Genomic DNA, 17,602 nt, shown 5'->3' with positions numbered 1-17,602 from the left:
GAGGGCCTGGCAGGGATGTGGGGAAGGGCTGCTCTTACTGTCCTTCTCATGACATCTGAGGTGGTGGTGGCGACTTTTCTCCCCTTGCACTCTGTACTTCGCTCTCCTGCCCCCATTTCTCCTTGTGTCCTACTTTCCCCACCCTGCACCCCACTTTCTGTTTCTACCCTCCTGCTATCCCTGTTTACCCCTTTGGTACTCCTGCCCGTCTTCTTTCCCCTCTTGACCCCCCTTCCCCATGCCCGCTGCCCCCTGCTGCCCCCTTGCTTGGCCAAGGTAGGGAAGCCCAGTAGGAGCAAGCACAGTGCCCTGCCCAGCGGGAGCCTCCAGTTCCGTGCATTGAGCAAGGAGGACCATGGCGAGTGGGAGTGTGTTGCCACCAACGTGGTCGCCAGCATCACTGCCAGCACCCACCTGACCGTCATCGGTACGGCCCCCTCCATCAACCAGGGCTCTTGGGGTCCTGAGGAAGGGGAGTGGCTCCCCCATGGGGTCCAGAGGCTGGTCCTGGCCGGAAGAGTCACTTGGTGTCTCCTTCCTGTGTGCCCCAGTTCTGCTCCCATTCCTAGTACCAGTAGGCCTAGGAAGTGCCATTTGGCAGGTCTCTCTGGAGACTAACCTCACGTGTACTGAGGGGCTCTGTGCTGGCTGGAAGGTCTGGTTGTGAGGAGGAGCAATGGGCATCTCCCTGGACAGTTATGGATAGCGAGTGAGGCGGCCTGGCAGTGAGTCAGCTATAACCAGACCTGGGCCTGGTTCTGATGTCCTTTCAGTTCAGGACTTAGATGTAGTTTACTGCTGTGCTATTCTGGCAGGCCTGTGGTCTATGCCTCTGACTTCCATGAGCGCATGCTACGAGGTCCCAGAAGGCAGGGTGTGGGTTGAGGATCAACCTCTTGCACCTAGCAGTACCAGGAAGGGCATTTCCCCAGAGATGCCCTCATCTCTGGCCACCCCCTATGGGCCAGCGACCTACCAGGTGCCCTGACCTGGGACTTGGCCTTTTGCAGCCTGAACATTACCCTTTCTCTGCAGGCACCAGCCCCCATGCCCCGGGCAGCATCCGCGTGCAGGTGTCCATGAGAGGTGCCAACGTGTCTTGGGAGGCGGGCTACGATGGAGGCTACGAACAGACATTCTCAGTCTGGTACGGCCCTCTGTGAGTCAGCCCTGCATGCTTTGCTCTCTGCTTCTCCCCTGTCCCAGGCCCCTCTGTCCTGGGGAAATATGGGGGGCCAGGACGTGGCTCCAGCCCACTCACCTTCAGCCTGTCTTTGGGGCTGGCGTGTCCCTGGGGTGCCCTGGTCCCAGATGCCTGTTGGGCATTTCCTCAGCACTCCCTTCCTTCCAGTGCCCATGGCGCTTCCTTTCACCATCCATGACATACCCACAGTCTGGTTCTCATGCTACCCTTCCCCATGGGTGCAGGGCTGGTTATGGGGTGGTCTCTGCCACTCCTCCCCCAGTTCTCCTGTGCTCTTTAGGACTGTTCCCCTGCTCTGTATTTCTTCCTTGGGAGGGAACCTAAGTGGCACTTGGGCTCACTACAGGCAATTCTCAGCCCACTTGGTCTCCAGGCCACTGCTCGAGGCCTGTCAGTGTCAGGTTGAACTGGGTATGGCCCTAAGCCCTATCCTGTCTCTCTGGCTCTCTTTTTTTTCTATTTTCTCTTTCCTTCTGATATTTGGGCAGTTCTGATAGCAGTGTGGGGGGGGGTCACCTTGGCATGGTGCTCAGGGATCTGGTGCTCCATGAAGCTGCAGCTGGAAATGGGGGCTTGGAGTACTAGCCTTTCCAGCCACCAAACCCTCCTTTGGTCTCTAAACAGTTTGTGTTCTTGGTCCAAACCCTGAGGGCAGGTAGAAAGCTTCAAAGTGCCTGCTGTGGGTAGGGAAAGCCCTGTCACACTCCAGAGCTCCTCCAGGACAGCTTTTGGGCAGGGAGCATGGAGACCTTCCTTCCAGTAGGAATCCCCCCCCACCCCCAAGCCAGGGCCAGGGGAAGTGGGAATGCCTGGGTGAGGTGGGATGAAATGGGGCTTTGAGGAGGGTTCGATTCCACTTGTCACCACAGGACAAGCCCAGGTTAGTGGCTTGTGTTCTAAGTCCCCTCACTCTTTGGGGTTCTGGATAGATAAGCTGAACTGAGCAGCAACTGGCGGCATCCCGGGTTGCAGTAGAGCCCCCTCGATCCTCTCAAGGCTGAGACCTGGTGGCATAGGCTTGGGGGATGTAGGAGGAGCCCTAGTGGGAGGGTTGGGCATAGATAGGGCCTGTTGCCGCAGTAGCACCATCTGCACATGCCCAACTTGGCTCCTGGACAGGCTTGTGGGGAGCAGTGCCCACTTGCGACTGACCACAGTGCCAGGCAGGATGCATTCCCATAGGGCTCTGGTGGTTGCTTGGGGGAGCCCTCAGGTGGCTGCTGCTGTAGCTTCCTCAGCACTGGGCTGGAAGTTTTGCTGGGGTCCTGACCATGGGACCATGTCTCCTCCATGTGGTGACGGTAGGCACCACGCCCCATACGGGCTGGGCTGCCCATGGAGTTCAGCTCTCCTCTGCTGGTCTTGGTTGTGTTGTGGTCCTGGGGAGGAGCCCAGCACGGTACCTGCACCATGCCCTATTCCTGTCCTGAGTCCTGATTCTGAAGGCCTTGGGGGGACACCAGCCTCTCACTTTAGGGAGACCCAGTTATTTTTGCCCATGCCTGGCCCTTCTCTAGCTGGGTGGGAGAAATCTTTGGGTACCACTAGGTCTCTCTGTGACTGTGCCCAGGAGGGTGAGTGTCTGAGCAGACCCGTTTCCCACCCTCTTTCTGCTTCCCAGCACCCCTCTGCCTTGGGCCCATATTTTTCCCAGTGCCCTTGTCCATTTGCTCAGGTTTCTGAAGCGCCCTTTGTGGAGTGGCCAGGCACCAGTATGGTGCGGGGTTGGGGGACTGGCACTGCCCAGCAGTCGGCTGGTTTTAGCTGGTCTCTGTGGCCTCCTGTCCTCAACCCAGCTAGACACTGCCCATTCCTGGACCTCATGGACACCCTTCTTTATCCAGTGTGACCCACCCTGGCCCTTGCCCTCCCCCCCTCTTTTGGCCAGGATGAAGCGGGCTCAGTTCGGGCCCCATGATTGGCTGTCTCTGCCGGTGCCGCCAGGCCCCAACTGGCTGCTGGTGGATGGGTTGGAGCCTGAGACAGCTTATCAGTTCAGTGTCCTGGCACAGAACAGGCTGGGCAGCAGCGCCTTCAGCGAGGTGGTCACTGTGAACACTTTAGGTGAGGCTGTGGGGCTCTCACAGAATGGTTGGGGGCATGGGGATTCTGGGGGCAGTGGGGTCTTGGGATATGACAGTGGGGGTCCTGGGGGTTAGTGGGGATCCTGGGGACCAGTGGGAGCCCTCGGAGGCAGTGGAATCCCAGCAGCAGCTTTCTTTGCAGATAGAAACCCAGCCCAGCTTTCTGGATATCTAGTGTATCTGGTTTTCGATCTCTGGTCCTCAGCCCAGCATTGCTTCACAGACATTTGCTGCATTACTGAACTGATCCTGGTTTCCTCATTCTTTGTTTTAGGAGTTTGGGCCCTGCTCAGTGGTGTTCGGGAGCTTTTACCAACTCAGTAGCTCCTAGTAGTGCTCAATGGACATGGGATGCTGGGCCGGAACCTCAGTCTTCCTGCATGTCAAGCCTGTGCTCAGCTTTCTGACAAGCATCCCTTCTTGGCCCTGAGCACAGTTTTCTTTCTTTTTTGAGAGGTCTACACCTGGCAGTGCTTAGGACTTACTCCTGGTTCTGTGCTCAGTGCTCAGGAATCACTCCTGTCAGGGCTTGGGGGACTATATGGGATACCGGGGATTGAACCCAGGTCAGCTGCATGCAAGGCAAATACCTCGCAAGGCTGTCCTATCACTCCTCCCCCTGATGGGGAGTTTTCAACAACAGGCTAAGGGTTGATGCTGGTTGCTTGTTGATCAGGTCAGAAGCCTCAGTTTGGTCTGGTGTCTCTGCTCCCCACCCCTCTGGGGATGCAGTGAGCCCTAAGGCCTGTGTGCTCAGAGAAGAGGCTCCAAGTTGCATTTCCCTGTATCGTGTGTGTGTGTGTGTGTGTGTGTGTGTGTGTGTGTGTGTGTGTGTGTGTTTTCTACCTCCTGCTGACTCAACCTCAGTTGAGAGTTGACATGTACTCCTCACTGTCCTGCATGCTGTGGTCACCTGATCCCTCTTTTCTATTTTTATGGCCACACCAGGTTGTACTCAGGGGTTTATCCTGGCTTTACACTTGGGTCACTCCTAGTGTTTTTTGGGGGACCATATGTGGGTGCCAGGTATCAAACCTAGATGGCCATGTGCAAGACAACACCCTATCTGTTGTGTTCTCTCTCTGGGTTTTTCTTTGCTCAGAGGCCTCTGGCCCCCAGAGCTGGTGGCTCTTTGTTGCTTCTTCTGCCACAGGGAGCAGGTTGAGGGGCATTAATAGGTGGGCCATGCTTCCACCTGTGCTGAGAAGGATCTGCTGGGGAGACACATCCTCACCTCCTCACCTAGAAAATTCCCAGAATCCCCTATGGTTCCCTGAGCCCCACCAGGAATGATTTCTGAGCTCCGGAGCCAGGAGTAAACCCTGAGTACTGCTGGTGTGGCTCAACACAACTCCCTCCAACCAAAAGGAAGTTGGAGACCTGAGCTCTGCTCCACGCTCTACCCAAGGCTGTGATCTGCAAACAACCTAGGTGTTTCGGGTCCTGCATGTTTCTTGCTTATGGCCAGAAGCAATGCCCTCAGGTCCAAGGCCTTCAGCGGGGCGTCCCTTGGGAGAGCTCTGCATGGGTGGCAGGCAGAGGGAAGGTAGGGCCTCATGTGGCTGTTCATCTCCTATCCACACAGCATTCCCGATCACAACTCCAGAACCCCTGGTGCTTGTCAGCCCACCACGGTGCCTCACAGCCAACCGGACGCAGCAGGGTGTGCTCCTGTCATGGCTGCCCCCAGCCAACCACAGCTTCCCCATCGACCGCTACATCATGGAGTTCCGTGTGGGTGAGCGCTGGGAGACCCTGGACGACGCCATCCCAAGCACTGATGGCGACTTCTTTGCCAAGGACCTGTCCCAGGTGAGGGTCGCCAGGCTCCACCTCTCCTGCTCCAGTTAGGAAGGGGCTGGCCCAGGAACTCAATTCTGTAGCTGAGGACTACAGGGCAGGAGACAATGGTCAGGTCAGAAGGCAATGCTTTGTTGTCTTTCCTTTAATTTCTGGATGCTTTGGTGTAGGATTTATTTATTTATTTTTTTTGGTTTTTGGGCCATACCGGTAATGCTCAGGGGTTACTCCTGGCTACGTGCTCAGAAATTGTTCCTGGTTTGGGGGACCATATGAGATGCCAGGAATCATCCTAGGCTAGCGCTGGCAAGGCAGACACCTTACCTCTAGTGCCACCACGATGGCCCCTGGTCTAGGATTTAGTTTGTGGCAGCTCCCATGTGGCTTCTCCAAGTCAAGCCCTCAGTAGACTGTTCCCTGAGTCTGACACAGCTCAGTGGATGCTGGTATCATGAGCGCTGGCACAGGCTTCCATTGGGACTTGCTTTGTTTTTAGTGCCTGAGCTGTTTGTGCAGCCACTTTCATTCCTGTGGTAGGTGGGATGTGTTCCCTGAGAACAGGGCATAGTACTCTGAGAATGACTCAGTGGTTCTCTAGAATACGGCACATTGCTCCCCAAGAACAGGTAACAGTGCTCCTTAAAAACAAGTTATGGTGCACCCCAGAGTTAGTTGCACAGTTCCCTGTTGCCTCATGCTGCCCTTTGTGGGGCCCATCTCATGTCCTCATCCCTGACTGCCTTTTTGGGTGCAGGATACCTGGTACGAGTTTCGGGTTCTGGCCGTCATGCAGGATCTCGTCAGTGAGCCCAGCAACATTGCCGGTGTCTCCAGCACAGGTACCCGGCGGGGGTTCATGGTTATGGAGGGTTATGTGGGCTGACGTGGTAGAGGTGAGGTGGGTGAGGGTCTGTGGTCAGTACTCCTGTCCTAGTCCTGTGTTGTGGCATGGGTATGGTTTTCCTCTATGCTCCTTGGGGTCTCCTGGGTCCCCTCTGGCCCCAGTTGAGACTGCTCTAAGGGGTGGGGCCTGCAGTGGGTCTGAGCCCCAAATGGGTTGGGACACCCCAGCAAGAGCCATAAGGATGGCAGTTGCACAGTGTACGCAGACCCAGCTCAGGATGCTTGCCACTTACTTCGATCATTCACTGCTGCGCCCTCATTCCAGATGCTCTTGAGGTGGAATAATGCTTGGCATATCACTCAGATCCAGATCTTGGTCCCAAATCCCACATGGTCCCCCACCTCCCAGCTTGGTGTAGCCTTTAGCATCCCTGGCATCTCTGAGTCAGGCCACAGCATGGCCAGGGTCTGGCCCCACGCCCTGAGGGGTAGGGCATTATGGGGAATGGTTGTGCCCTGCTTTGACCAGCAGATACAGATCTTCCACTTTGGTTCTGTCTCCTGTTGACAATGGGGAGAGGGAGCAGGTACAGGCCCCTAAGCAGTGCTGGGTGAATTGAGGACAAGCTTCATCCTTATGGATTACATTTGGGGAATCACTGTTTGGGGATGATTCCTCCACTCTTTCCTTTTCCTCTATGTGCTCTGGAGAAAGCAATAAATAGCACCTCCACCAAGCTTGTTTCTCTTTGCTCTGGTTCTAGTCCTGGTCCCATTTGAGCGCATCTGTCTCCAGATGGTGCCTTGGTTCTTGATGCCTTAAAGGACCAAATGCTCACACAATAGGAGCTGCACACATCAAAGCTGCATTGCCAGAGTGGAGCGCAGATGGAGGATGGAGAAGGGACTGGGGAAATGGACAGGAGGGGTTGCTCTCCTTCTTGACTTTGCAGTCTCTCTCTCTCTCTATTTTTTTTTTTTTTTTTGTTGTTTTTGGGTCATACCCGGCAGTGCTCAGGGGTTATTCCTGGCTCCAGGCTCAGAAATTGCTCCTGGCAGGCACGGGGGACCATATGGGGCGCCGAGATTCAAACTGATGACCTCCTGCATGAAAGGCAAACGCCTTACCTCCATGCTATCTCTCTGGCCCCGCAGTCTCTTTTTTGTGAGAGTCACATCTACCTGGCGGTGCTCAGAGGTTATATTCCTGACTCTGCACTCAGGGCTCATTCCTAAGTGAAGACTCCAGAGGCCCATATGCGGTACTTGGGAGCAAATCTGGGATGGTTGTGTGTAAGACAAATGCCCTTCCTTCTGTACTAATGCCCAAGGCCCTCTTAATCTGATTTGTTTAACTTGTTTAATCTGTTTAATTTGGCTTCTTGTGCTCGTCCGATGGCACCGAAGCTTTGCAGGTGCCTACACCAGCCAACCATAGAGAATTCTGCCTGTGTTCTCCTCAGTGTAGTTTATGGATTTGGGCCTAATATTGAGGGCTTTGTGCCACTTTGAATGAATCTTTGTGGTTGATGGAAGATAGGGGTCCAGTTCAAGTTTCTTGTGTGGCTGACCAGTTTTCCTAGCACCACTTGTTGAAGAGCCTTTCCTAGCTTTATTGAACACAGTTCCTTCTATATCTGAGGGTCTGTGTTTGGATTTACTGTTTGGGTTCATTGGTTTGAGCATCTGTCTTTAACTGTACTGCAGTTTCTTGTTTGTTTGTTTTGTTTTTGCTACACTCAGCAGTGCTTGTTTGTTTGTTTTGTTTTTGCTACACTCAGCAGTGCTCAGGGGTTACTTCTGGCTCTTCTCTCAGAAATTAGTCCTGGCAGGCTCAGGTACCAAATGGGATGCTGGGAATCAGGTTGGTCGCATGAATACGCCCTACCTGCTGTTATATCTCTAGCCCCAAGTACCACAGATTTTTACTATAGCTCTACAGTATCATTTCAAGTGGTGTGAAGACAAGCTTTCTATCTTTTCTTTCCATGAAGATTATTTTGGCTGTTCAGGGAGTTTTGTTACATCAATGAAATTTTAGCAGTATTTGGGCCACGCTGTTCAGGAATGACATGACCAGCCTTGCATGTCAGCCTTTCACAGCCTTATACAGCTTAACCTGGTTCAATGTGTGGACCCCTGAGACTGCTGGGGGCACTCCTGAGCACAAAATCAGGATTAGATTGTGAGCATGGTCAGGTGTGGTTCCAACTCCCCCACAGCTCCCTCTAACGTCATGCCACTGGAATTTTTATGGGAACTGCATTGTCTTTGTATAACAGTGTTCATCCTTTCCATTGATGAACAGGAAAAATTTTGTTCTTGTTTTTGTTTTTCGGGCCACACCCGTTTGATACTCAGGGTTTACTCCTGGCTAAGTGCTCAGAAATTGCCCAGGCTTGGGGGGACCATATGGGATGCTGGGGGATCGAATCTCGGTTCTTCCTTGGCTAGCGCTTGCAAGGTAGACACCTTACCTCTAGCGCCACCTTGCCGGCCCCAGGAAAAATTTTTTGTCATTCTTCTGTCTTTTATTTTAATAGTGATTCATAATTTTCTTTGTATAAGTCTTTCATCCTCTGTTAAGTTTTTCAAGTGAATGTTAATTTTTTTTCTTGTATATCATTGTTTGCATAAAGAAAGACCATGTATTTCTGTATGTTGATTTTTCTAGCCTGGTACCTCAATGTATAGGTTTATTATGTCTGGAGGTTTTCTGAGTGTTTTTGAGAGTTTTTCAACCATCTTTCAGTAGTGATGGCTTGACTTCTTTTTCCATTTGAATCCCTTTAAATATTGCCTTTTTGCCTAATTACTGTGCAAAGACTTCTAACAACACTACTTTGAATAATTAGAGATGAGATTAGATATTCTTTTGGGTGGGCATACCCAGGTGGTGTTCAAGGCTTACTGTTTTTCTTTAACTATTTATTTATTTAAATATTGATTGGTTGGTTGTTAGACTATATCCAGCAGTGCTCAGGAGTTACTTAGAAATTGCCTCTTGGGGCCGGGAAGGTGGCGCTAGAGGTAAGGTGTCTGCCTTGTAAGTGCTAGCGTAGGATGGACTGCGGTTCCATCCCCCGGCGTCCCATATGGTCCCCCCAAACCAGGAGTGATTTCTGAGCCATAGCCAGGAGTAACCCCTGAGCGTCAAACGGGGGTGGCCCAAAAACAAAAAAACCAAAAAAACAAAAAAACAAAAGAAATTGCCTCTGGCAGGTTGGGGGACCATATAGGATGCCAGGAATCAAACTGGGTCCCTTCAGGGTTGCCACATGCAAGGCAAATGCCCTACCTCTGTGCTATCTCTCCAGTCTTTCTCTCTCTCTCTCTCTCTCTCTCTCTCTTTTTTTTTAGTTTTTTTTTTTTGAGAGGTTCAAACCTGGCAGCGCTCAGGGGTTACTCCTGGTTCTATGCTCAGAAATTGCTCCTGGCAGGCTCAGGGGACCATATGGAATGCTGGGATTCGAACCACTGTCTTCTGCATGCAAGGCAAACACCCTACCTCCATGCTATCTCTCCAGCCCCCAAACCCTCTTTTTTAATTTAAGTTTATTTTAAAGGATTACTTTCCGTGGCTCTGTGCTCAGTGATCACTCTTTGCGAGGAATAATGCACTGGGGATTGAACCTAGATTGGGCACATGCAAAGCAAGTTCCCACTGAACTATCTCTGCAGACCCAGAAGCTTTTTAATTTGATGTAGTGTCATTAGTTTATTTTTGTGTTTTTTTTTTTTTGTCTCTCCACTGCATTGTCTCATTGAAGATGCCTCTGTGGTGTTTTCTGGAGAGTTCTGTTGATGCTTTCTTCCATTTATTTTATGGATTCTTATCTATTCTTGAGATATTTAATTCACTTATGTTTACTTTTGTGAATGGTATGAGGTATGGTTCTAAGTTTATTCTTTTTGTTTGTTTGCTGGGGGCCACACCCAGCATTTACTCCTGGCTATGCACTCAGAAATTGCTCCTGTTTGGGGACCATATGGGATGCTGGGGATTGAACCCAGGTCTCTCCTGGGTCAGCCACATACAAGGCTAACGATGTACCTCTGTACTAAGGCTCCGCCCACTAAGTTCATTTTTAAGCATGTGGCTATTCAGTTTTCCCAACACCATTTATTGGTTTTTTTTTTTTTTTTTGGTTTTGGGTCACACCTGGTGGTGCTCAGGGGTTACTTCTAGCTGTCTGCTCAGAAATAGCTCCTGGCAAGCACAGGGGACCATATGGGACACTGGGATTCAAACCAACTACCTTTGGTCCTGGATTGGTTTCTTGCAAGGCAAACGCTGCTGTGCTATCTCTCCGGGCCTCTCAACACCATTTATTAAAGAGATTTTTTGGGGGGTGGGCTGGAGCGGTGGCGCAAGTGGTAGGGTATTTGCCTTGCATGAGGCTAACCAGGACGGACCTCTGTTGGATCCTCCAGCGTCGAATATGGTCCCCTAAGCAAGGGGCAATATCTAAGTGCATGACCTGGAGTAACCCCTGAGAGTCACTGAGTGTGGCCCAAAAACAAACAAAAAAAGAGAGATTTTTCGTTGCTGCACTTGGTTATGACTGTTCATAAATTTGGGACTTTAACTCAGGACTCTCAATTCTGTTCCATTGGTCTGCAAGTCTATCTTTATTCCAGTACCATGAAGTTTTTTTCTTTCTTTTCTTTTTTTTTTTTTTTGGTAGGGGGGCACATCCAGTGACGCTCAGGGTTTACTCTTGGCTATGCACTCAGAAATTGCTCCTGGCTTGGGAGACCATATGGGATGACAGGGTATTGAACTGAGGTCGGTCCTAGGTCAGCGTGTGCAAGGCTAACGCCCTACTGCTTGCACTACCGCTCTGGCCCAAGTACCATGCAGTTTTAATTAGCTTTGTAGTATAGCTCAAAGTTGGAAAATGCAGTGTCTTCTAATCCTAATCCTTAGGATTCCTTAGGCTATTCAGGGAGTTTTATGCATGCACGCAAATTTTAGTTGTTTGTTCCATTTCTTTGAATAGTGTCATTGGAATTTTAGGGTTGTTGCGTTAAATCTGTATAGCCCTTTTGGTAGGACAGCTGTTTTGACAACATTGTTTCTTCCCATCTAGGAATAGGTAATACCTTTCCATTTCCTGGTGTCATCTTATTTATCTTAGCAGTGATTTAAAATTTTCACTATATAAGTCTTACACCTCCCTTGTTAAGTTGATTCCAGGTATTTGATGTTTGGGGCACTATTTTGAAGGAAATAGTCTTACTCCTTTTTTTCCAGTTTATTATTTGTGTATAGGAATGCCATGTATTTTAGTCACACCCAGTGGTGCTCAGGGGGTACTACTGACTCCATGCTCAGAAACCGCCCTTGACAGGCTTGGGGGACCATATGGGATGCTGGGAATCAAACCACTATCTCCTGGGTTGACCTCTTGCAAGGCAAACACCCCACCACTGTGCTCTCTCTCTAGCCCCATAGCTATGATATTTAAAAGCCATAGAGGGGTTGAATGTTGAATGTTTTATCTCTATCTATATGTTTTGTTTTTTGGACCACACCCAGTGACACTCAGGGGTTACTCCTGGCTATGCGCTCAGAAATTGTTCCTAGCTTGGGGGACCACTTGGGATGCCGGGGGATTGAACCGAGGTCCGTTGTAGGTTAGCGCATGCAAGGCAAACACCCTCCCGCTTGCGCCACCGCTCTGGCCCCTATCTATATGGTTTTTAATCTTTCCTAGTATTCAGATGTTTTTTGTTTTTTGTTTTTTGTTTTGATGCTCAGGGGCTTCTCCTGGCTATGTGCTCAGAAATCACTCCTGGCTTCGGGGACTAGATGGGACACCAGGAATTGAACCGTGGCTCCTCCTAGGCTAGCACGGGCAAGGCAGACATCTCACTGCTTGCGCCATTGCTCCAGCCCCTCCTAGTATTCATATTGACTGAGTTGTGTATATTGAGCCATTTTTGTATCCCTAGGATAATTCCCACTTGAGCAAGGTATTCACTAAATGAACATTTGGTTTACTAAGATTTTAGTTATTTTATTTTTTTTGGGCTGTACCTGGCTGTGGTCAGGGATTACTCCTGGTTCTGCACTCAGAAATTTCTCCTGGTATCTCTGGGGACCATACAGGATGCTGGGGATTGAAGTTGGGTTGGCACTGTACGAGGCAAATGCCCTCTCTGCTGTTCTATTGCTTCAACCCTCATTAAGATTTTTATTGAGGATCTTTGCATCTGTATTCATTAAGGAAATTGGCCTGTAGTTTTTTTTTTTTTCTTTTTTCTTCTTTTTGGTGATGCCTCTTCATCACCAATATTGGCTTCATAGAAACTATTTGGGAGGTTATTTCTTTTATTGACTTTCTGAAAGAATTTTAGAAAGATAGAAAATTTGAAAAACCTATTCTTGGATTCATTGATCATTTGTATTTGTGTGTATTTTGATTTCGTGATTTTGTTCTAAGTTTTATTATTCCCTTCTTTCTGTTTCGTTGTTCCTGTTTTTCTAGTGACTTAATATGAGTAGTTGTTTCCTGAGGAACTTTGCTATAAATTATACAGCTTTTGCTTAATTTCATATATTCTGACATCTTGTTTCTAGGAATTTTTATTCCTCCTTGATTTCCCTTTTGATGCACTGTTTGTTCACTAGTAAATTGTTTAGTTTTCATGTATTTGAGTTTCTTTCCACTTAAAAAATTATACTTTTATTTAAATGTTTTTTTAAGTTTTGGGGTCACACCTGCTAATGCTCAGTACTTACTCCTGTACTTTGGGATCACATGTTGTGGGCTTGGGGGACAATATGGAATGCTGGGAAATCAAACCTACATTGACCACATGAACCACATGACCACAAGCAAGGCATGTGTCCTGCCTGCTATGCGCTCTCTTCATTCCCTGTGTTTGTTATTTGTAGTCTGCTTCTTTATATCTCACAAATGAGAAATCATTCTGTATCTGTTTATCTTTTTATGACTGACTAAATTCAGTATGATTTCCTCCTTATCTGTCCATGTAGTAGTAGTAAATTGTATGATTCTATCTTTTATTATAGTTGTATTATAAGATAATAGTATATGAGATATAGTAGTATTCCATCGTATTTCTTTATCTGTTCTTGGACACTTGGTTTCTTTCTAGGTTTTGGTTATTGAGAATAGTGCTGGAATGAACATAGAAACACAAATGTCTTTTCTGAATAAAGATTTTGAGCCCTTGAGTAGATGCCCAGAGTGGAATTGGAAGTTCAATTCCTAGTTTTTGAGAAGTGTCCATATTGTTTTTCAAAAAGATTGAACCAGTAAATATTCCCATCAGTAGTGGATGAAGATCGCTTTTCCTTCACAATCCTGGCAACAATGGCTGTTTCTGTTCTTGTGTTGAGTGCTGGTTTCAGTAGTATAAGGTGAGATCTTATTGTTTTGATTTTTATTTTCATAATGGTAAGTGATGCAGGACTTATGTTTATATACTTATTAATCATCTACATATCTTTTTAAAATTTTTATTTAAACACTGAATACAAACAGAACTGTAGTTGGGCTTCATTCACCAAAAGAACATCCCCCCTTCACCAGTGCAACATTCCCACCACCATTGCCCCCATTTCCTCCCCCCCCCCCCCCCCCCCCCCCCGTATTCAAGACAGGCTTTCTACATCCCTCACTCAATGACATTGTTATGATAGTTCTCAGCGTAGTTATTTCTCTAACTGCACTCACTACTCTTTGTGGTGAGCTTCATATCTTGAGTGGGTCCTTCCGACCCTAATTTCTTGAGAATTATTTAATTGTCTTTGATTTTTCTTAAAACTCAGATGATGAGACTATTCTGTGTCTATCTCTCTCCCTCTGACTTATTTCATTCAGCATAATAGATTCCATGTACATCCATGTATAGGAGAATTTCATGACTTCATCTCTCCTGATGGCTGCATAATATTCCATTGTGTATATGTACCACAGTTTTCTTTAGCCATTCATCTGTTGAAGGGCATCTTGGATTTTTCCAGAGTTTGGTTATTGTAAATAGTGCTGCAATGAATATAGGTGTGAGGAAGGGATTTTTGGATTGTGGTTTTTTAGTTCCTAGGGTATATCCTAGGATATATATCCTAGTGGTATAGCTGGATCAAATGGGAGCTCAATTTACAGTTTTTTTGAGAAGTCTCCATATTATAACAGGTCAATTTTTTTTTTTTTTTTTTTGGTTTTTGGGCCACACCCAGCGGTGCTCAGGGGATACTCCTGGCTGTCTACTCAGAAATAGCTCCTGGTAGGCACAGGGGACCACATGGGACACCGGGATTTGAACCAACCACCTTTGGTCTGGGATCGGCTGCTTGCAAGGCAAACACCGCTGTGCTATCTCTCCGGGCCCTAACAGGTCAATTTTAAGATTTTTTTATTTGTTTGTTTTTGGGCCACACCTGGAAGCAGTCAGGGATTACTCTCAGCTCGGCAATCCTGGCAGGCTTGGAGGATCATTTGGGATGCTGGGAATTGAACCCAGGTTGGCCTCGTGCAAGGCAAACAACCTATCTGCTGTGCTAGTGCTCCGTTCCCTCATGTTATGTTTTGATTATTACAGTTTGGGTCTCATGATATCATGGTTGTTGACTCTGGCTTGGATATTTAGTGCTGTCCTTTTTAATTCCACTATTGAACCTGAGACTGCTTGGCTCCTGGCCCACATTATTTTATATTTGTGTTTCTCCTCCTCCTCCTCCTCCTCCTCTCAATTTCTTTCCTTCTTACTGTTCTCTGGGGTCAAAGGTGTTTAAGATAACTCCTATTTAAACCATTGCATTTCTTCATGCAGTTATTTAAATACCACATATAAGTGATATCATTCTGTATTTACCCTTCTCGTGGCTTACTTTATTTAACATAATATCTTCCAGATCCATCCAAGTTGTAGTAAATTGCATGATTGCATCATTCCTTACAGCTATGTAGTATTCTATTATATATATGTACCACATCTTTATGTTCTACTCATCTGTTGTTGGATATCTACGCTGATTCCAAGTCTTAGCTATTATACTGAGTGCTGCAATGAATAGCAATGTTCATATATCCTTTTGGATGAATGTCTTTCTGCCCTGGGGATAGATATCCAAGAGAGGGATTGCTGGGTCATATGGCAGATCAATTTTTAGTTTACTGAGAACTCTACATACTATTTTCCATATGGTTTGGATGAGGCAGCATTCCCATCAGTAGTGGATGAATGTTCCTTTCTCATCACATCCCCACCAACAGAGATTGTTCCCAGTATTTTTGATATGTACTATCCTCACTGGTATAAGATCATACTGCATGGTTGTCTTGATTTGGATTTCCCTAATGATAAGTGATGATTTTTTCATGTGTCTGTTGGCCATCTCTTGGTCCTCCTCAGAGAAGTGTCTGTTCATTTCCTCTCCTCATTTTATTTTATTAACTTATTTTTTAAATAATTTTTATTGAGACCAATGTGAATTACAAGTCTTTCACAGTTATATTTAAGGTAAATAGTGACAGTGAATTAAGGGCAATTCCCACCACTAGTGTTGACCTCCCTCTGCCACTGTTCCCAGCATGCATCTGTACCTCCACACTTAGCCCCCAGGACTGCTAGTGTAATAGGTCCCTTTTGTGTATAACTTGTTGTAGTTTGGGTCTCTTGATTCTATCGTTGTTGACTTTGGGTTGGGCATTTAGTTTTCTTTTGTTTGTTTGTTTTTTTGGGCCACACCCGTTTGATGCTCTGGGGTTACTCCTGGCTAAGCCGCCCCTGGCTTGGGGGGACCATATGGGACGCCGGGGGATTGAACTTCGGGCCTTCCTTGGCTAGAGCTTGCAAGGCAGACACCTTACCTCTAGCACCACCTCGCCAGCCCTGGGTTGGGTATTTAGATCTGATCATTTTTTTTTTCCTACTCACTGCTCTTGAGACAGCTTTGCCCCTGGTACCATTCACTTTTTTTTTTCTTCGGTTTGTAAGGAAGCCATGAAATATGATGGAGAATATGGCGATTTATGTTCTATGGTTCTGGTTTGTTTGTTTGTTTGTTTGTTTTTGGTCACACCTGGCAGCACTCAGGGGTTACTCCTGGTTCTACACTCAGAAATCACTCCTGGTAGGGGACTATATTGGATGCTGGGATTTGAACCATCATCCTTCTACATGCAAGGCAAATGCCCTACCTCCATGCCATCTCTCCGGCCTCTAAGCTAAGACTTATTAAGCTGGGCCCGGAGAGATAGCCTTGCAAGCAGCCGATCCAGGACCAAAGGTGGTTGGTTCGAATCCCTGTGTCCCATATGGTCCCCCGTGCCTGCCAGGAGCTATTTCTGAGCAGACAGCCAGGAGTAACCCCTAAGCACTGCCGGGTGTGACCCAAAAACCAAAAACAAACAAACAAACAAAAAAAAAGACTTATTAAGCTGCCTTCTTCAGCTGCCCTGCAAGCACCCTTCCTGTATCTGATCTCTTTCTTTGCCACATCTGTCTCTCCCCTCCCGCCAAGAAACCCCTTAATTACCAACCACAGACCCCTCCCAGCTGTGAGTGGGTCTCAACTTCCAGGTGAGATAGGCAGGAAGTTGGGGGAGGTGTAACCTTTTTAAAAAAACTTTATTTATTTATTTATTTATTTATTTATTTATTTATTAATCAATCGATTGGTTTCTGGCCCACACCCAGCGGCAATCAGGAGTCCCTCCTGGCTCTGCACTCAGAAATTGCCCCTGGTATCTTCTTTAAACCTCAGTGGCCCTGTCTCTCTTCTGACTGTAATTTAGACTACACTCAGTGGTGCTCTACTGTTACTCCTGACTCAGAGATCACTCAGGAGAGCATTTAGGTGTCAGGGATGGAAATGGGGTCAGCCAAGTGCAAGACAAATCTCTACCTGCTGCCCTATCACTCTGGCCCCCAGGGCTTTGATTTCTTACTACCAGCAAGAAACCAGTGGGGCAGGTGGATGGGGCTAAGAGTAAGTTAGCATAAGTACCCTGTGGCTATGGATTCCCTGCAGTGTCTGAATGTGTGCCCAGTGCTGAGTGAGCCAGATGGTTATCACATGGTTGTTGGTCCATGTCAGTGCCTCTCAATTATTTTCTGTCATGCCCCCCCAGGAAGAAGAAAACATGTTTTGTGCGCCCCCCCCCCGTGCGACTGTAAATAGTATCTTTATTAAAACAAAAATATATAAAATAATTTGAGCTGGATGAATGGCTACAATGAGCACATTTTGCAATGCATAGCTTTCTGAAGCAGGGTTTGAAGCAGGACACAGCAACTCTCAGCTCCAGAGACATACGGAGACATAAACACGGGGCTTAGCTTGTTAGGACAGTGTTTGCCGAGGTCAAACGCGTCACCCTTTACGGAGCCTCGCGCTCCCCCCCCCCCCCCCGGGGGGGCGTGTCCCACTATTTGAGAACCACTAGTCCATGTGAACATGGAAAATGGTTCAACTTGCAGGTAATGTCTATCCAGTCAATACCCACCCGGGAGGTCCCAAGGTCCAGCTGCCAGAGGAGGGTGGTGGGAGGGAAGGGATTCAGCAGTGAACAGAAGCAGTGATGGGTGGATCCCACAGTTTAAAGGGGGAATCCCTGGGGCGGACTAAGCCTGCAGAGGACCCTCGTGGCTCCCTTGAAGGGCCATGGCAGTGTGACTTGGTGGAGTGGAA

The 17,602-nt window shown here is 47.9% G+C and overlaps 1 protein-coding gene across 6 annotated transcripts in view; it reads left to right on the top strand.

Annotated features, from left to right (window-relative positions):
- IGSF9B (immunoglobulin superfamily member 9B) overlaps positions 1-17,602 on the top strand; it is a 56,836-nt gene that overhangs the window by 19,105 nt on the left and 20,129 nt on the right. For 3 of the 6 annotated variants that reach the window (XR_007498246.1, XR_007498244.1, XR_007498247.1), the window contains exons 11-15: positions 277-427; positions 1,036-1,159; positions 3,093-3,268; positions 4,874-5,100; positions 5,843-5,927. Coding sequence is in view for 1 of the 6 variants with exons in the window: in XM_049778211.1 (XP_049634168.1) it covers positions 277-427; positions 1,036-1,147; positions 3,093-3,268; positions 4,874-5,100; positions 5,843-5,927 (751 nt within the window). In the remaining 5 variants the exon portion in view is untranslated. The remainder of the gene's footprint in view (positions 1-276; positions 428-1,035; positions 1,160-3,092; positions 3,269-4,873; positions 5,101-5,842; positions 5,928-17,602) is intronic. The other 3 variants (XR_007498245.1, XR_007498248.1, XM_049778211.1) reach the window with 1 other exon arrangement.

This window comes from Suncus etruscus, chromosome 8 (assembly GCF_024139225.1).
Source record: "Suncus etruscus isolate mSunEtr1 chromosome 8, mSunEtr1.pri.cur, whole genome shotgun sequence".
In the NCBI taxonomy this organism is placed as follows: Eukaryota; Metazoa; Chordata; class Mammalia; order Eulipotyphla; family Soricidae; genus Suncus; species Suncus etruscus.
The sequence above is the reverse complement of the archived record's forward strand: the minus strand, read 5'-3'. Positions and strand labels throughout refer to the sequence as shown.